Here is a 19662-nt window from a genome sequence, read left to right on the forward strand (position 1 = left end):
AACTATCTGGCCAACTGACTGGAAGAGATCCATATTTGTGCCCATTCCAAAGAGAGGTGACCCAACGGAATGCAGAAATCATTGGACAATCTCTTTGCTATCCCATGCAAGTAAAGTTTTGCTAAAGGTAATACAGAAAAGGCTACAATCATACATTGACAGAGAACTTCCAGAAGTTCAAGCCATATTCAGAAGAGGCTGTGGAACAAGGTATATCATTGTTGATGTTCGATGGATCTTGGCTGAAAGCAGAGAATATCAGAAAGATGTTTACCTGTGCTTTATTGACTATGCAAAGGCTTTTGATTGTGTGGATCATGACAAGCTATGGACAACATTGCGAAGTATGAGTATTCCGGAACAATGGAATTGTGTTCATGAGGAATCTGTACATGGACCAAGAGGCAGTTGTTTGAACAGAACATGGGAATACTGAATGTTTTAAAATTATAAAGTTGTGCAACAAGGTTGTATTCATTCACTATACTTATTCAACCTGTATGCTGAGCAAATAATATGAGAAGCTGGGTTATATGAAGAAAAACGTGGCATCAGGATTGGAGGAAGACTCATTAACAACCTGAGATATGCAGATGATACAACCTTGCTTGCTGAAAGTGAAGAGGACTTAAACTCTTACTGATGAAGATCAAAGAGCATAGCCTTCAGTTGGATTACATCTCAATATAAAGAAAACAAAAATCCTCACCACTGGACCAATAAACAACATTCTTATCAATGGAGAAAAGATTGAAGTTGTCAAGGACTTCATTCTTCTTGGATCAACTATCAACACTCAAGGAAGCAGCAGCCAAGAAATCAAACGATGTGTTGCATTGGGCAAATCTGCTGCACAAGACCTTTTTAAAGTGTTGAAGAGCGAAAGATGTCAGCTTGAGCACTAAGGTGAGCCTGACCCAAGCCACGGTATTTTCAATAACCTCATATGCATGTGAAAGCTGAACAGTGAATAAGGAAGAGCGTAGAAGAATTAATGCTTTTGAGTTATGGTGTTGGAGGAGAATATTGAAAGTGCCATGGACTGCCAAAAGAACCAATAGATCCATTTTGGAAGAAGTGCAGCCAGAGTGTTCCTTGGAGGCCAAGATGGCCAAACTTTGTATCTCATACTTCGGACATATTTTCAGGAGGGACTAGTCGCTGCAGAAGGATATCATGTTTGGTAAGGAGGCAGGTCAGAGAGAAAGAGGAAGACCCTCAATGAGATGGATTAGCCAAGTGGCAGCATGGATGGACTCAAGTGTGGCAACAGTGGTGAGGTTGGCCCAGGATCAGGCAGTGTTTCGTTCTGCTCTGCATAGGGTCACTATGAGTCGGTACCGACTCGATGGTACCTAACAACAACAACAACATATGTAATCAAATTCATTTGGACTCATAGTAACCCCATATGACAGGTAAGAACTTATCCATAGGGTTTCCTAGGCTGTAATTGTTACAGGACAGGTGACCAAACATTTTTTCTGCTGAGCAGGCTGGAGGATTTGAACTGCTGACTTCATGGTTAGCAGTGAGATGCTTAATTGTTGTACCATCAGAGCTGCTTATCATAAACTACTGCCACTTTGTCAATTCTGACTTACAGATTGGTGCTGATAAGCGCTGGATGGTTAACCACAGGTCAGTGATTCAAATCCACCAGTCACTCCTTGGAAACTCTATACATGGTCGCTGTGAGTCGGAACCAACTTGATGACACTTAACAACATATATGGAGTCCTGGTGTGGCACTGTAAGAAAAATACTGGACTGCTAACCACAGGTTGTTGGTTCAAATCCAGAAGCTGCTCCTTGGAAACCCTATACAGGGTCCCTATGCATAAAAACCCACTCGATTGCACTTCACAACAACATATGACAGAGTAGAATTGCTCCATAGGGTTTCTGAGACTGCAAATCTTCATGGCAGCCGACTCTTGATGGGAGTGGCTGGGAGGTTTAAGCCATCAACCTCTTAGCTAGCAGTCCAACACTTAACCCACTGCACCACCAGAGCACTGTTGTTCACTTTTGTTGTCATTAAGTGTGATCAAGTTGGTTTCAATGCACAGCAACCCTGTATAGAGTTTCTGAGGATCATCTCCTTGTGGGTTTGAACGGTTGACCTTAGAATTAATAGTCCAGAGGTTATCCGACAGTGCCATCATAAAGTTAGAAGGGTATACTTTGCTTTCTAATGAATTCTTTAGCACACAGAAACAATACACACTATTATGGGCCAAAGCACTTTGTCTGTAAGAAAAAGGCTGACCTGTAACATCTCAATACTTATTACAAGCACAATGATAATGGTTTGCTTGGAGAAAGATCCTCCAACTATTCTGGAAATACTGCTTTCTCTCTGGCCATCTTTCTCTCCTTTTCACTATGTATGTTTGACTGGGACTAGACTTGGCAGTCCTGGTGTGGCAGTGTAGGATCAGCACTGGACTTGTGTTCAACAAGGATGGCAGTGCTCCTCAGAAACCATATACAGGGTCACTATGATTCAGAACCGACTTCACTGCAAATCAACAAGATTTGGCAGTTCCTGGTCAGACAGGAAGAAAGCGTGCTGCATTCATTAATGAGCGATGTGGGGATGCTGGAATCAAGCAAACTTGATTCAAATCCAGCTTGTTACAGTGTCAATGCTGAGACAAAGGGGCAAGTTCCTTGCCTTCTTCTGTGCTTTAGTTTTCCCTAATTGTCAAACAGGAAAAATGAGCCTCCCTCATAGGGTTGATATAAGGATGCAATTTGATAAAGAACTTGGCATTGTGCCTGGAACATGGTAAAGTCTCCATATATTGTTGTTGTTGTTATGTGCCGTGGAGTCGGTTCCAACTCATAGCAACCCTGTACAGGGTTTCTGACGCTGTAAATCTTTGTGGGAGCAGAAAGCCTCATCTTTCTCCCATGGAACTGCTGGTAGTTTTGAACTGCTGACTCTGAGGTTCGCAGTCCAATTCATAACCACTACGCTACCAGAGCATATAGTAACTGTTTTTCTTCTTCAAATTATTCTTCCTAGGTGGCTTCATATGAAACCTTGGGCAAAGCAGGTAACTGCCTGCCTGAGTTTTCCCATCTGAAAACTAGTACTATTCCTGCGTTCAGAATTTCAGTGTCAGGAGGCTCGCAACTTTGAAAACGATAAGCTATAAATAATGATGATGATAACAGTAATGTAGCATAGTAATGTTATCGTTGTCATGTGCTGTGGAATCGGTTCCGACTCATAGCGACTCAGTACAGAGTTTCTGAGGCTGTAAACCTTTACGGGAGCAGAAATCCTCATCTTTCTTCCACAGAATCCCTGGTAGTTTCGAACTGCTGACCTTGTGGTTCGCAGCCTGATTCGTAACCACTACGCTACCAGAGCTCCTTATAGTAATGTGAATCATCATTTACTAAAAGCTTAGGATGTGCCAGGCACTTTCCATACATTGATTCTTTTAATCCTCTCAAAAAACTTTTAAAATTAGGTGTTAGAACCATCTCAGAGTTGAGCAAAACTGAACCTAAAAAAGGGATTGGCAATTAGTAACCTGGCACCTAATACAGGTCTGATGTCACCAAAGGCCGGGTACGTACCACTTCAGTGATTGCTAGTCACTGAACCAGTAGTGGGAAGGTTTATCACCATGAGCAGTTATAGTAAATACAGTTTTTAATGATAAAGATTATGTAAACCCAACAAGCTATGCAGACTAAAATATCAAAGACTCAAAGAAGGGCCTCCTGATGCTGGAAATGAAAGAACAACCGCTTCCTTGCAAGTTGAAATAATGTTTCTTTAAAGCCGAGATTATGATAAAAATAAGAAAAGATTGTATTTCTAAATGATTTTCTACGTGCACAAGACAAGTCATAGGCGGCAGTAACAAACCTAGAAAGGCCTAAAAATTCTAGCATTATTGTTCACCACATTCACTGATGAAATCTGGAGAGCTACTATTAAATTGTTTAGAAAACCTAGGCCACAAAGTAACTCCTGCTCCATAAATTGCATATGAGCTACATCCAAACAGTGTTTTTGTTTTTTAACTTACATCATTTATCATCGCTCTGCTAAACTCTTAGATTAATAGCTTAAAATTCTCAAAGAAATAAAACCAAGACATAGTATGCCTCCGATGATAAATGCCATGCATTCTAAACACATCTGCACAGAACACAGCCCAGGCCATGCACTAGCTAACACACTACCAGGAAATAAGTGAGGGATACACACGTGGACTCATATAAAGAAGTCATCCATGGAGGTGTAGAAAAGCTAGGAATCTGTGGAAGATTAAGAGGCAGACTTGGAACTTTTGGAAGAGCTACATTGGGAAGACTGTTGGCGATATTCCTGTAGAGAAACAATGTGGAAGAGACCACCATAAGCAATAACTGAAGATGGCCAGGTGGAAAGCCACAAGTTCGGGACTGAAGAGGCAGGTGCTCTATGAACACTGGGTAAGATACTCACTTGACTGGCTGCCATGTCTCTTGCTCAAAACCTCTGTGAATTGACTGGGCAATGGAAGACTCCATGAGGTCGACGTAGCGGACAACCAAGGGCACAAAGATGTCTTGCAAGTGTTTGTGAAATTTTCCGTTACATAAAAGTGCTGAAATAGCCAAATAGAAACAGTATTTGTCAGATAGATACTATCAGGTGTTTGGACAATATGGATGACAAAATGCTTCCTGAAAAAGTCTAACATAGAAACCAGTAGGTTCTGACTCACAGTGACTCTGTGTGTACAGAGTAGAACTGTGCTCCAAGACACCTCAGGGTGGGTTCAAACTGCCAGTAGTCACAAGCACTTCACTGTGACTATGGCTCTGGGATGTCTTGTTCCAATTTGTAAACTTTTAGTTAATTGTGAATTTTCTTTTTAGTCATCCAAGTTTCCACATTTTAAAAATAGCACTCTACTTTTCAATTTCCCCTAGTCTTTAATGAATGTTGTTGTTGTTGAGTGCCATCGAGTCGGGTCCGACCCATAGCGACCCTGTACAGGGTTTCCGAGGGTGTAAATCTTTACGGGAGTAGAAAGCCTCATCTTTCTCCCGCGGAGCGGCTGGTAGTTTTGAACCGCTGACCTTAAGGTTCGCAGCCCGATTCGTAACCACTATGCTACCAGAGCTCCTTAGTCTTTAATGAATAGTAGTAGAAAAAACCCTTAATGAAAGCAGTTGTGCACATCTTCGAATCCACGGTACTGGGTCAGAACTGAGGGCTACGCAGCACAGCAATGGCCCCCTCTTCCACCAGTGGTGACTGGTGTCTCCGCCCAGGATACACTTCCCTTAGAAGCAAACTCTCAGAGCCCAGCATGTGCCTAAGTTACAACATGGGAGAACAGAGAAGCTGTAGGGCAATTGTAAGTCAAGGAAAATACTAAGCCATGCTATAGGATAAGCACCAGACTGCTAACAACAAGACTGGTGGTTCAAACCCACCAGCGGCTCTTGGAAACCTGATACAGGGTCGCTATGAGTTAGAACTGACTCGATGGCACTTAACAACAACAACAATGCTAAGTAAAAGTCAATGAAGAATTTGTAAGTAATTATTTTTTTTGGGGGGTGATGGTACTATATAATTATTTTTCTTGAAGGGGTGATATATTTATCAAGTGAACATATCCTGGTTGTGACTTTCATTTATTATGATCCATAAAGTGAGAATATGCTGATTGAAAACTATATCCTGTCATTTGTGTTGTTGTTAAGTGCCATTGAGTCAGTTTCAACCCATCGTGACCCTGTATAGGGTTTCTGAGGAGTGACTAGTGAGCTTGAACCACCGACCTTGTGGTTCAAACCGACTTGCAGTCCAGCGCATTAACCCACAGTGCCACACCAGGGCTCCTACACGATGTCATTAGGAAAGGCATATATGGAGGGCTATTATACTTGGATCCAAATAACGGGGGAGCTATGATGTGGAGGGGAGAGTTTCCAGGGGCAGGGCAGAGCAGACAAAAAGGCTCCCAGGAGGCAGTATGGTGCACCTGTTGAGGACAAGAAGGTTAGTGTGGCTGAGTAGAGTGAGGGACGGGAAGTGTAGTCTCAGGGGAGATCTGATTGTAGGGCATATGGAGGACTATGGGTTTATTGAGTGCAATGGAAAAGCAGTGTTGTTTTAAGTAGAGGAGTGACGCTGTAGTTTATGTATGGTTGATGTAGAAAAGGGAGCAGACGGCAAGCATGAAGTCGGGGAGGAAGTCCGTGTTCAGTCCCTTATGGCACCAGACCAGGTGAAGGAGGACAATGGCTTTGAGTAGGAGGGGAAAGATCTTACAGAAATTCCCTTTACTTTCTTAGGTTGGGTTAGCTGCATGATGCTACCAACAATGCTTATAATTTCTAAATCTAATTTCTAGCAACCTCAATAGTAGTGCCTTAAAAATACTTTGCTAAATTAACCTAAATATGTCACCTTTCCACATCATTTTCTTGAGGGTGAAAATACCCAGAAAATCTACCACGTATTATAGAACTTTGGTTAAGTATATAATTCTTGCCACAGTGATATCCATATAAAGAGACTCATGCATTAATGAAAGGATTCTGAAATTTGGTTTGGTCAATCACAACTCACAGGAAGCCAAGACAGAGTAGAACTCTTCCATGGGGTTTCCGAGGCTGTGAATCTTTACGGAAGCAGACTGCCTCATTTTTCTCTCAGAGTTGCTGGTGAGTTCAAACCACTGATGCTTCAGTTAGCAACCCAATGCTTAACCCTTTGTATCCTCAGGTTTCTTCTGGAAAACTATCCCTCCCTGCCACCCAAATAACCTTTTTCTATTGAGTTGGACATACAAAAATGGTGTAGGAAGTAAGACAGAAGGAAATACAATATTGAGGGTTTTTCTTCTGTCACTAATTGATATGTTTTAGTATTTTTTCTGTGGTTAAAAAAAATCTTTTGTGGCTTATCTACATACTAAAAGATTTCCCATTAAAGTAGGAATGATGATCATCTGTAAAGATAAATATCTTATTTAGGAGACTAATGTTTTATTAATGATGTTTTCATTAGGACACAGAAAGGAGCTTTATTTATTCCTAGAGATTCAATCCTAGAAGTAGAAGATACGACAGGATTTCCTTTTACCAGATGCCATCTAAATAAGGAAGCTATGTCTTCACTTAGACCAGAGACGTAATCATGGCAGTCTTAAAAAAACACAAAGCCCCAGTTTTTTAACTTACTGGGTCTCTACTTAGGTCCTGGAGTGGCATTGTAGGACAAGCACTCGACTGCAATGTTGGTTTGAACTGCAAGGTTGGCAGTTCAAATCCACTAGTCGCTCCTTGGAAAACTATACAGGATCTTTATGAATCGGAACCAACTCGCTGACACTCAACAACTACTACAACTTAGGTACTCTTGTCTTTCTTCTCTCTCTCTACTGCTCTTTTCCCCACCATCAGTATTTTTTTTGGAGTACCAGTATCATGCAAAGTACTTTAACTTCATTCTCTCATATAAACCTGCTGTAGTGCTGTGGGTTACCTCACTGGATTGCAGAAGTTCGTTTGGAGGTGGTTCCAACTCAGCAGTCGCGCCTTGGAAATGCTATACAGGGTCACTGTGAGTTGGAACCGACCCAACAGGACTTAACCAAAACAACTCCTCATAGAAGCATCATAATAACCCTATGAGGAAAGATCATTATTTCCCCAAATTTATCAATAAGAACACTGAATTTAGGACACTTGCTACTTATCCACTAGGTGACAGACCCTGGGTGATACCAGGGAGCTTGATATCAGGGTTCCTATTTCACTCCTAGAGTTTAGATCGCCATCATCCTTTATGATACCACAAACTATTGTCTGTCTGTCTGTCCACCCTTCTGTCTGTCCCATTCATCCACTCAAACTTCAGTATATTTTAAGAATCAGAAATGTAGTTGTTGTTATGTGCCGTGGAGTCGGTTCCGACTCATAGAGACCCTATACAGGGTTTCCAAGGCTATAAATCTTTATGGGAGCAGAAAGCCTCATCTTTCTCCCGTGGAACAGCTGGTAGTTTCGAACTGCTGACCCTGAGGTACGCAGCCCGATTCATAACCACTACACTTCAGAAATGTAGTAGGTTGTTCTAAATAATGAAACAGAACAAACAACCTAGCGCCACAGAGCTGATTCTGACTCACAGCAACCCTAGCTTAAATTGTAACAAATCTTGAAATGACAGATACATTACCCATCCCTTTGATGGATTATATGATTTCAGAATTAGAATACTCATAGACTCAGTTACAAAGTAAAAAAAAGTTAAGAGGTTGCATAAAATACTGAATGGAAAAATAACTGTGTAGAATTATTCAATGTGCTTATAATTCAATCTTTATTGAAAGTGCTGTAGTTTTACATTGCTAATTTGTGAGTCCTACCTTACAGGTACTGCTTAACTGTGTCATTATTTTTAACTACACCAAGAAGGAAACATGGCTTATGTAACAAGTTAACACATGTACAAACCAAGAGTCTTCAAATGCTACTTTTATTATACGTTTATAGCCTGGGTGTTTTTGTTGTTAAGTGCCGTTGAGTCGATTCTGGCCCATAGCAACCCTGTATAGGGTTTCTGAGGAGCAGCTGGTGAGCTTGAACCGCTGACCTTGCAGTTCAAACGGCTTTGCAGTCTGGCACATTAACCCACAGCGCCACACCAGGACTGCCTATTAAATCATACTTTTAACAAAACTACGTTAAAATACTTCTTCATTTTAATTTAATTTTGTTAAAATGAAGAAGCATATAATTAGAATACTCAATTTTGCTATTATATACGTCACGCTAATTCTAAGATGAAACAGAAGTTGGCTCAAATGTGTCTCTAACAAGTAGTCTCATATATGTGTATATATATGGTGGAGTCCTGGTGTGGCACTACGGGTTAATATATTGGACTACACGGTCAGTTTGAACTATAAAATTGGTGCTTCAAGCTTACCAGCTGCTGCTTGGAAAGTCTATATAGGGTCACTATGAGTTGGAACCGACTCGACGGCACTGAACAACAACATATATATGGTGGTGGTGCGCCATGGAGTCAGTTCTGACTCATAGTGACCCTGTATAGGGTTTCTGAGGCTGTAAATTTTTATGGGAGCAGAATGCCTCATCTTTTTCCTGTAGAACAGCTTGTAGTTTTAAACAGCTTAGAATTCCAACTTGTAACCACTATGCTACCGAAGCTCCTTTTGTGTGTGTATAGAGGAGCAGCTGGTGGTTCTGAACCACTGATTTTACAGTTAGCAGACCAGTGCTTGTCCTACAGCACCACACCAGGACTTTGCTATAATCTCTAAACCTGCTTCTCTTGTATTTCCAATCTGGGAGTAAACAACAGAGATTGTCCCCCTGATCACTATGGTAGCCGCAATGAGTCATACCACTGGCTTCTTTCTCCCTTCCTATCGCCAGCTGATATTCAGGACCAGCTTGGTCTGTCTTCAGTATCTTTCTAACATCTCCTCTCCTTTACTCACACCACTGCTGATGTTCTAGTTCCAGTCCTTTCTTCCTCCTCCATGACAATAATCTCTTAACAGGTCTTTGTTGTTGTTGTTGTTGTTACGTGCCATCAAATCAGCTCCGACTCATAGTGACCCTGTATAAGGTTTCTGAGGAGCAGCTGTTGGTTTGAACTGCTGAACTTGTGGTTCACAGTCCAGTGCTGATCCCACAGCACCACTCCAGAAGTCCAACAGGTCTTTAGACTTTTGATTTTCCTTCGGCCAACCTACCTTCTCAAAGCTGCAAGCAGAAGGGCCTTCTAAAAGATAAAACTGAAATATCACTCACAAAGATTATAATCTTTTAGTAGCTCATCAAACTTCAAAAATCTTAGCATGTTAGTGGAAGTGCTCTAAGATGTACCTTCAAATTACCTCTCCAGCTCATCTCTGGTGCCCGCAATGCCCGTTTCCTGTGGCTGCACCACAGGATTCAGCTAAAGTCTACACTTGTTGTTGTTAAGTGCCATTGATTCGATTCCAACCCATAGTGACCCCGTATAGGGTTTCCGAGGAGCAGCTGGCGAGCGTGAACTGCTGACCTTGTGGCTCAAACATCTTTGCAGTCTGATGCATTAACCCACAGCACCACACTAGGACTCCTTAGACTGTTTAAATCTTTCCTCATGATGCTTCTTCCCTCTCCCCTTGGCCAACTACTGATTGCTCTTGATTACTCTCCCTCCTGTGCAGGCTCTCAGTGTGGTCCTTGTTACATTCCACCTCACTTGCTGGCTTGCAGGGTTCATGAAGCAAGGACCACGTTTGTATTCTTAGGATTCAGCACAGTCTCTGGCTCAGAACAAATTCACTCAATGTTGAATGGATGAATGAAAATTTGGGTATCATACTGAGATTCCTATGTTATTATTTAGGATATTACATAAGGAGTCCTGTAGAATAAGCACTGGACTGCAAAGTCAGTTTTAACTACACAGGGTCACTATGAGTTGGAACCGACTTGATGGCACTTAAAAACAATAGCAATTTAAGTCCTTATGCTTTATATAAAATGTGTATGAGAGGTTTAAATCAGAGGCACTTGGTGTGTGTAAATAGAGCAGCCTGAAGGCGGAGCTGTAACTTTATTTTAAAGACCTGACAGGACTCTAGAATGCAACTTGAATTCAGCAGCACTTCCCCTCTGATGCCCACCTAACCACCTGTCCGTATGGAGACATTTCCTTTCTCTGAGGTCTGCCAAGTACAGGATATGTCACAATCTGTTCTCAGAGGATCTTTCCATTGTGGACAAATAGATGCAAGATGCAACAGCTTATAGCTGAAGGTTTAAAAGTCCTTTACAATAGACCCCCAGCCATAGGCATGATTGAGAGAGCAATTTTTATAGCAGCTTTCCAAAAAAATTTTCCAGCCAGTGTCCTGTGCCCAACCCATAAGAAACTGAAAAGCATGCACACTTGTAAGTACAAACAATTACGTTACCTGACATCCCTGCTAAATCCCTGCCTGTAGGTATCCTGTCTCTAACTCTCCTGATTTTCTTTCAGTCAGTTATGATTTTGTAACTTTTACTTCATGCTCCAACTGTTCAAAAATGTCTACTTTTTCGCTGTCCGGAAGAGTGGTCATTTTCACTCTGTGAACTTGGGTGTCTTCTTTGTTCAGACTATTTCTATCCCTGAATCTTTTATTTTAAACTACAGACTCTGTTAAACAGACTCTGTGATGTTGCTCTTTAACAAAGATAGGTCCTTAAATAATTGTTATGAGAAACTCTATTTTGACATGTATATCTAAGATAATGCTGTTAAAATTCTATTGACTGCAAAGCTCGGTTATTTTATTTTATTTTAATGAATGTGGCAAAGGGAAGGTTTTTTTCTGGTCAGTTCTGACCCAGCATAGCAACCAATTTACATCCTGCAGAATTAGGAGAAAAATGGAGATTTCCTGTATTTGTTAAGTACTGCCACAAATATTAAATTCTGGACAGAGTGTACTCATTTCAGCTGAGAGTTCTCTTTTAAAAAAAAATCAAATTATAAATCTACTTTTCTAAGTTTTAGAAAACAGGCGGCATTAGTTCTTGCATAATTAAAGATAGAAAGAAAGGGAAATGGAGTGAGAGAGATGGAGAGATAGGGAGAAAAATATAAAGAGGAGAGATGAGGTGAAAGTACACATAGAGGGGTCAAGAATAGGAAAGAGAAAATTCCGTTTCAAAATGCAAGACTGTGGCGACACATGCTACCCAGTCCTTGTCTATGTATGCTTTTTTTCTCAGGTGTCCATATGCCAGTTTGCATTCCACTCCTATAAAACATTGCCAAAAGCCTTCTTAATACGTACCCCAGGCTACAATAATAATACATGTGGTTTAATAAGACAGGTTATGATTTGGGGTGGCCACTTGTCCAAATGAAACCTTTACAAGACATTCATTTCAAGAAATCATTGGAAGAACAAGCTTGTAATGTGGCCTCATCCAAGAAGGTTTGTGATACTGTTTCAGAAGTCTGGAAAGAGGAAGCTCTGCTCAGGAGTATCAAAAGTGGTTAAAAGAACAGAAATGGTAGACCAGCACTTGTGTTGCTGATCAAATAATATCGTTCCCTCAAAGATTCCATGTTGCCAAATCTTACTTTGTCAGAAAATAATGAAGCATCAATGGACATTAAGTCCTAAGTACAGCTGCTGTTACTATTAAGTGCCATCAAGTCAATTCCGACTCATAGTGATCCTGTATAGGATTTTCAAGGAATGGCTGGTGAGTTTGAACCACCGATCTTGGGTTCAAACTGACCTTGTTGTCTAGTGCTTTCTCCCACAGTGCCACACGGCAAAAAAAAAAAAAAAAAAAGAAAGCAAAAGCTTAAATGAAAATTAAGTTAGGGATGGAAATGGGACCAATTATTTCAATAATTAATAAATTGGTTGTGATTATAAAAGTCTTGCATTTACAAAAGTACTTGTCATAGGCCCTTAATAGTAAGATTTCGACAGCAAATCTAAACTATGATCCAATTAATAACAATTACAGATACACTAATCACAGAGTAAAATGCAGAACAAATAGATAACAGAGCGCATGTATTATTTTTTAGGGTAAAATTATGCTGCTGACTCCTGAACTCATATGACCCATTTTCCCACTGCTGTCTTTTTCCAATTAGCCAGCATTAAGGGATTACTGTGAGAAATGACCTTTTTTTCACTCTAAACTTCCAATTAGGCATTTCAGAAGGCTTTAAGTAATACATGACCAGAAAAATAAAATAAATAGCAATACTAACAGCAATAAAAATAAAAGACTTTGCCCTAAAACATTTATACGAGAGATTACAAATGCTATTAGCCCTCACCAATGGAGGCAGAGTGAATGAACTAAGATAAGAAACTAAGAGACCACTCTTCATACTGAGTAATAAATACAAGGACCCCTCTCACAGAAATCTGAATATAGACTCAGCCTAGAACTATGACATATGAAAGAAAAACAACAGCAACAAAACCCAACCAAACAAACAAACAAAAAACCCCTGAGAGCTTAGAAAAGCACCCAGCCAAGATTCTAGCCATTGTGCCGGCACTTAATAAATATCTCTGTATTGAATAAATACCAACAAAAGCCTACCTCCTTAAGCAAACTCAAAGCATCCCCTGAAAGTTTAAGAGAACAGGAAACTCAATGGATTGTGTTCTCCTTTTAATGACAAATTACACAATTTTATCTAGTTTGACAATATTCAGTCTATTCCTTTGCTAACATCATAACTTGCTAAAACCACACCCAACTCTCCCTTTCCCTGGGGATACCTGTGAAACAACATGTGCACAGCAGACTTGCTCCAGAAGGTTTTGGGGGCTGTGACCTTCTGGATGCAGGTCGCCAGGCCTGTTTTATGACATGCCTCTGCGTGGATTCCAAGCACCAGCCTTTTGTCAACAGTACTAAGCTTTTAACCATGTGAGCCACTCCAGGACCCTGGTGTGGCACTGTGGGCTAATGCGTCAGACTGCAAAGGTGTTTGAACTGCAAGGTCAGTGGTTCAAGATCACCAGCTGCTCCCTGGAAACCCAATACAGGGTCGCTATGAGTCAGAATTCACTCGATGGCACTTAACAACAACAACAGGACCCTCATACGTGTGTATATAATATACATGCATACACACAACACACACTCTCATATATATATTTGTTAAGTGTCTTCAAGTTAGTTCTGACTCACAGAAACCCTGTATATGTTTTTTAAGGAAGAGCTCGTGGGTTGAACTGCCAACCTTGAGATTAGCAACCCAGTGCTTATTGATTATAATACAGGGCCACACCAGGACTGGTACGGTACTGTAGGGTAAAGTACTGAACCAAAAGGTTGGTCTGAACCACAATACTGGTTTGAATCACCAGCTACTTCTCAGAAACCAAATTTAAAATCTGTAATTAAAAATGTCATAATAGGAGAGATGGAGCAGCTGGGGACTTTAGACACAGAGAGGGAGAGGGGCTGTGTGCTGATGACCAGGGGGCAGGCAGGCTTGTAGTGTATACCCTGTGGTTGGTTGATGATGCATGGAGGGGATTGTAACCATGGCAATGAAACAATATACGACAGGATGAATGTAAAACTACTGTTCTCCCATGTAAACTATCACATAATTCACAATAAAACATATAAAAAAAGTCATAATAGAATACAAAAGATTGAATGATTCTTCTACAGTCTAGTTGGAGGTCTGTATTCCCCATTCGATTTTATGCCATTCAAGGGCAAGAATGGCTTCTCAATTAACATGCATCTAGCATGTGCCTGGTATTTTTAAATTGTAGGCATTCAGCACCTGTTTTTTTGAAAGGAAAAATAAACCAAGATGTGCATTCACCAGAGCATTGAGCGAAGGTAAGATGGCTCTTGTCCACCTGTTCCCAGCTGCCCTCTTGGAGCTTATCAAATAGTCAAACCAAATGGAGAGCCTTGAAATTTCTCCAGCTAAAGGCATCCCCAGATCTTGGGGGTTATGAGTCACAATACTTGTCCCCATTACAGGGGACAACTGAGCACAGCTGCATGATCAGTGGCTCTCTGTGTAGGGATCTGGGTGGTCCTGACCTTCAGGAGTTCCTGATGTTTCCTGAAAATCTGCACTGAAGGACACGTAGACATTTGGGAGCAGACTATTTTCTTTACGCCACAAACTCCTAAGAACATGCAAAGAGCAGATTAATGAAAGATCTACTTGTAGTAAAGAAATTAGAGCAGTATTATGGAATTCAATGGAGAAAACAATGGATGTCTCCTGGCTTTTATATCTCCTTTACTACAATGGTTACTAAAACAAACTTTGACACGTCAACCGTGACATCAACCAACTCTGGGGATTGACATTAAATACACTTCCCCATTCTCGTGGCCGCTGCATCCCGGGTCAAAGTGCACCTCTAGAGCATGCAGCCTGACTACCATGACGAAGTGACACCCTTTCTATGTTGTCCCCAAGCATATAGATACACAGCGTCAACACCGACACGTGAGTGTCTGATGCACCGCTCATTTAAGCACTTGAGGTAGAATGACACGCAGGTGTCAGCCCTCAGTATTTCAAAGCTTGAAGATTAACCTAATATAAAAGAAGGTGACCTAACAGTTCATCATTTGAAAGAAGTCTGAAAAATAGTCTCTGATACAGCTGAAGTGTGAGAAGACCCAGTGGGATTTCCACCTCTTCATTTCTTAATGAGTTTTTTGATAATGAGAGGTGACTTTGCCAGTCACTCTGGGCTCTATTATGGCTAATTTGACTCCACTTCACCCTCCTTGTTAATTATTAACACTAGCCTTTTTATCCTCATGAGACCACATTCCAATTTTTCCTTTTTCGATTTTTATGAGCCCATCTTTATGAAGGTGAAAGTCTTGGAAAATAGGTTTTCACTTAGTGTAGAGCCCGGACATTTATTATTCGATTAGTCAGGGCCGCTGTGACATTGATTACCTAAGCACGGGTGTTCTTGGGGATGGCTTTAATGTGCTAGCAATGTGAAAAGGCTGTTAATTAAAGAAGCAGCCCCGTAGTAGTTTTCACTCGGGAATCCGTTCCCCGTAGAATGGTCATTTGCCACTTGCGAGCATATCTACCGATTAAAAGGTGACTACTAGCTCCGAGGGTGTGCCTTTCAGTAGTGCTGAAAGAAATTATTTGTACCATTTGCAGATGGCTTTCATCTGTCAGAAGCGGTCACTTGTCGTACTATTATCAACAGGACAATTGTGACAAATAGCAAGTCAGGGTAGAATTCATTTGGACTACCTTTAGAGTCTTTCAGGATCATTTCACCAGCATGCTAATTGCTTGGTTATGAAAACATTTAGTTCCCCTCAATTTTAATATAGCCCTCTTTCAAAGTCGATTTCTTAGATACCATTTAAAGTGGCTGCCCATCTAATTAGGCCTTTGGTTGTGGTGTGTGGATAAAGGTGGATGGATGGAGGCAGGGCTAGTGGGCAGTGTTTTTTGGGCCAAGATTAAGGAGCCTGACATTGTTTTCATCATCAGTCTTGCTCTGGGGATCAGTGGGTACGTCTGTGAGGGGTGGAGATTAGGGACAGTTGCTAATATTGTGGTGCAGCTGGTACTCGTCCCTTGAGGAAACCCACATTTCATCTCCAAAGTTCTCAGTGTTAAGGTTTTACCTAATTATGGCTAACTGCAAGTCAAGACACATATTATCCCAAATGGAATTTTCTCCCTTTTAAACTAGAAATGAACTTTTCTGTCTTGAGTTCCTCTCCTAACTAATTAGTATAGTCCCAGAATGAATACCATAGATGTTTTCTAACAACCTTAAGACAATAGATACCTTTATTTGGTCTTTTCTGTACTCTTTAACCAACTGTCTTCTTCTGTCCCCACAATTCAATGTCCTTGTTTTTTTTCTGAGGTAAAATGAAAAGTTTATGGAATCTCATGCCTTTCTTATAAACATCATCATAGTATTTTATAAAGTTTCTCAGTGACCTGCTTTTGTTCCTGTGGAGCTAGACGGAACCGGAGGCCAAGCAGCCAGGCTCCACTTTATCTCCGTCACTAAATCCCTAATGGCAAGCCAAGCCCAGGATCCCCACCTCCCAGGGATCTAGTCTCCTCAGCTAGAAAGTGAAGAGGTTTGCTGTCTAAGAGTTCTACCACTCTCCTAAAGAGAAATGCAAGGTTTTTGTTAAAAAAAAAAAAAAAAAATCAAAGCATAATGTTTACATATATGATAAAAGATAGTCAACGAGTGAGAATAATTAACTTGACTCATTAACAAAAAAAATCAGCTACAAAGTTTTCAAGCCATAAAGTACAAATTCTAACTAATGTCTCTAGTAGTTTGAGAGATTTTAGTAACTTGAAATTTTGGAAAAGCAAACATTAATAGGCAACATTGTTATTACTACAGGCAACTACTTCAAGTCTGTATATAATGAGCAATATATGTATCTCTGGTGTGGTGCTGTGGGTTAATGCACCAGACTGCAGAGCCATTTGGACTGCAAGGTCGGTGGTTCAAGCTCACCAGCTGCTCCTCGGAAACCCTATACAGGGTTGCTATGGGTCGGAATCGACTTGATGGCACTCAACAACAGTAACATACTTTATACAGGATCCCTATGAGTCAGAACCAACGTCACGGCACTTAATAACAACAATAATACCATGTAAGTGGAGTCCTGGTGTGGCGCTGTAGGATAAACACTGGACCACTAGGTCAGTCAGAACCACAAGGTCGGCGGTTCAAACTCACCAGCGGCTCCTCAGAAATGCTATACAGGGTTGCTATGAGTCAGAACCAACTCCATGACACTTAACAATAACATGTTAAGTACCATTATTCAGCAAATTATTTCCCTTCCCAAGATTGGACATTTCAAACCTTTCTGTTCCTACTGCCCCTTTCTAGTCAAAGGTGAAATTAATTGGAATTTGGATTATAACTGGATCCATATGTCAAAAGCTGCTACGCCATGTATAATTAGGTGGGTTAACGTGCTGGACTGCAAAGTCGGTTTGAACCATAAGGTTGGCAGTTCAAGCTCACCAGCCGCTCCTCAGAAACCCTATACAGGGTTGTTATGGGTCCGAACCAACTTGATGGCACTTAAAAACATCAACTAAAAGTGCAAAAACCAGATATAGTCTTGAGTATAAATATCGAAGTTCTATGTTTCTCCATAAGCTTTCTGAAATGACAATTTGGGAGTAACTAAGACATTTAATATTTGAATTGAAATAATCAAATCAATATTCTTATCATCAAGGGTGACATTACCAAAAAACGCACAAAACCCGTCACCACTGAGTTGCTTCCAACTCACAGTGGTTCTGTACAGGGTTTCCAAGGCTGTAAATCTTTACTGCAGTTTATTAGAGTTTCTCTTACAGAGCAGATGGTGGGTTTGAACTGTTGACCTTGTGGTTATCCTAAAGCTTCACCAGAGCTCTTCATTGTTGTTGTTTTTAAGTGCCTTTGAGTCCATTCTAATTCTTAATGAGCTCATATTAGGTTTCTGAGGAGCAGCAGTGTGTATGCAGCCGAGTGCTTACCCTATAAGGTCATAGCAGTCTTTGTAAGGTGACAGTAACAGCTAGAAAAATTATGTCTTATCCACCACCAAGATACTCCACAAGTTAGCTTAGTTTTGGAGAGTCACTTGCACATTTGGGATAAAATGCTCTACAGTCAGCTTCAATTCCCCAGACTACACTGTACTCCCAATTCCAAAAGGAAATGATGGCACTGGGGAACTTTTCAACTTCCCTCACTACAGAGAGGAGCTGTTTTTCTTCAAAATAATTGATGTTTGCTAAATTTTGTTAATCACTCCAAAAGATACACTCAAATCTCGACTTACTCCTGAACTTACAGCTCTCAAAAGAGATCAGTAATACATGCTTCTGTTTTGACTATGTATTCTGCTGAGTACATCAAAGAGCACAAGATCACACCTTATGCATTTAAAACAACTCTTTGTGCACTGTGATTGGAATGGCATAAAGCAGGATAGGAACACAAAAACACTTTGGAATTAAATATGTACAAGTATCACTGAAGATGCAATTTCTGCTTTTCTCACTAGAATATTCTTTTGAAATGCAGAACTCTTCAAAAGAAAGAAAGAAAGAAACTTCCATAAATGCATTGTAGTAGAGGTTCACCAAGAAAACGTCTGAAAAATCTAAAAAGGTTTTGTTTCTATATGAAATACATTCCAGTATGTTAGATGAGTTACATCAGCATCTTTACTGTGTGGCTATGAATATTAATAAAGACTTCATCTTTGAATAACCCCCCAAATAAAGCTAAATATGACCAATTCTTGAGTTCTTATGCATATAAAGAAAGTTGTTGTTGTTGTTGTTAAGTGCCGTTGAGTCAGTTCAGACCCATAGCGACCCTGTACAGGGTTTCTGAGGGTGTAAATCTTTACAGGAATAGAAAGCCTCATCTTTCTCCGCGGAGCTGCTGGTAGTTTTGAACTGCTGACCTTCAGGTTCGCAGCCCCATTCGTAACCACTACGCTACCAGAGCTCCTTATAAAGAAAGTAGTGTCAGAAATAACTCAACACTTGTTTATTCTCATTTGGGGACTTAATAACAAAATGCATGTGTTTCTTTTTGGCAGCGAGTTTAATATTATACATCTGTCTTAGGTAATATTAGACTGGACTTGTGATTTCTTCGCCTGAACATGAATGATGATGGGTGACTTGGAAAGGGAGAAGCTCTTCTAAACTCTGTCAGCCTACAGGAGGAAAACAAATTGGAACTGAAAAACCAGCTGGAGATATTTTGCAGAATGAATGATTCACATGTGGATACTGAATGTGGGCTTAGCAGCATTGTAAAGGAGACATTGTGGATGAAGCAAAAGTAGAAATTGCAGCTTTGTTCTTTGTTTTTGTCAAAGCATCTTTTGGAATTGAAATGAAACGGAATAGAAAAATGAAAAAGATGTCCGCAGGTGCCTGAGAGTCAGAACCAACTCCACAGCACATAACCACCAACCACCAACAATCTTTCCGGAAACTGGCATGCATATTTCCTGAGGAGCAGTTGATGGGTTTGAATTGCTGACTTTATGCTTAGCAGAAGATAGCTTAATTGCTGTGCCACCAGGGTTCAC

General features: G+C 40.6%; 1 protein-coding gene across 7 annotated transcripts in view; it reads right to left on the bottom strand.

Moving 5' to 3' along the window:
- The window catches only part of CADPS2 (Ca++-dependent secretion activator 2), a 613140-nt gene that overhangs the window by 84031 nt on the left and 509447 nt on the right, over nucleotides 1–19662 (bottom strand). For 4 of the 7 annotated variants that reach the window (XM_006859326.1, XM_006859327.1, XM_006859324.1 and 1 more), the window contains 2 exons: nucleotides 4478–4619; nucleotides 4238–4357 (listed from right to left, as the gene is read on the bottom strand). In XM_006859326.1, coding sequence (XP_006859388.1) covers nucleotides 4238–4357; nucleotides 4478–4619 — 262 coding nt within the window. The remainder of the gene's footprint in view (nucleotides 1–4237; nucleotides 4358–4477; nucleotides 4620–19662) is intronic. The other 3 variants (XM_006859330.1, XM_006859329.1, XM_006859328.1) reach the window with 1 other exon arrangement.

This window comes from Chrysochloris asiatica, unplaced genomic scaffold, assembly GCF_000296735.1.
Source record: "Chrysochloris asiatica unplaced genomic scaffold, ChrAsi1.0 scaffold00032, whole genome shotgun sequence".
Taxonomy (NCBI): domain Eukaryota; kingdom Metazoa; phylum Chordata; class Mammalia; order Afrosoricida; family Chrysochloridae; genus Chrysochloris; species Chrysochloris asiatica.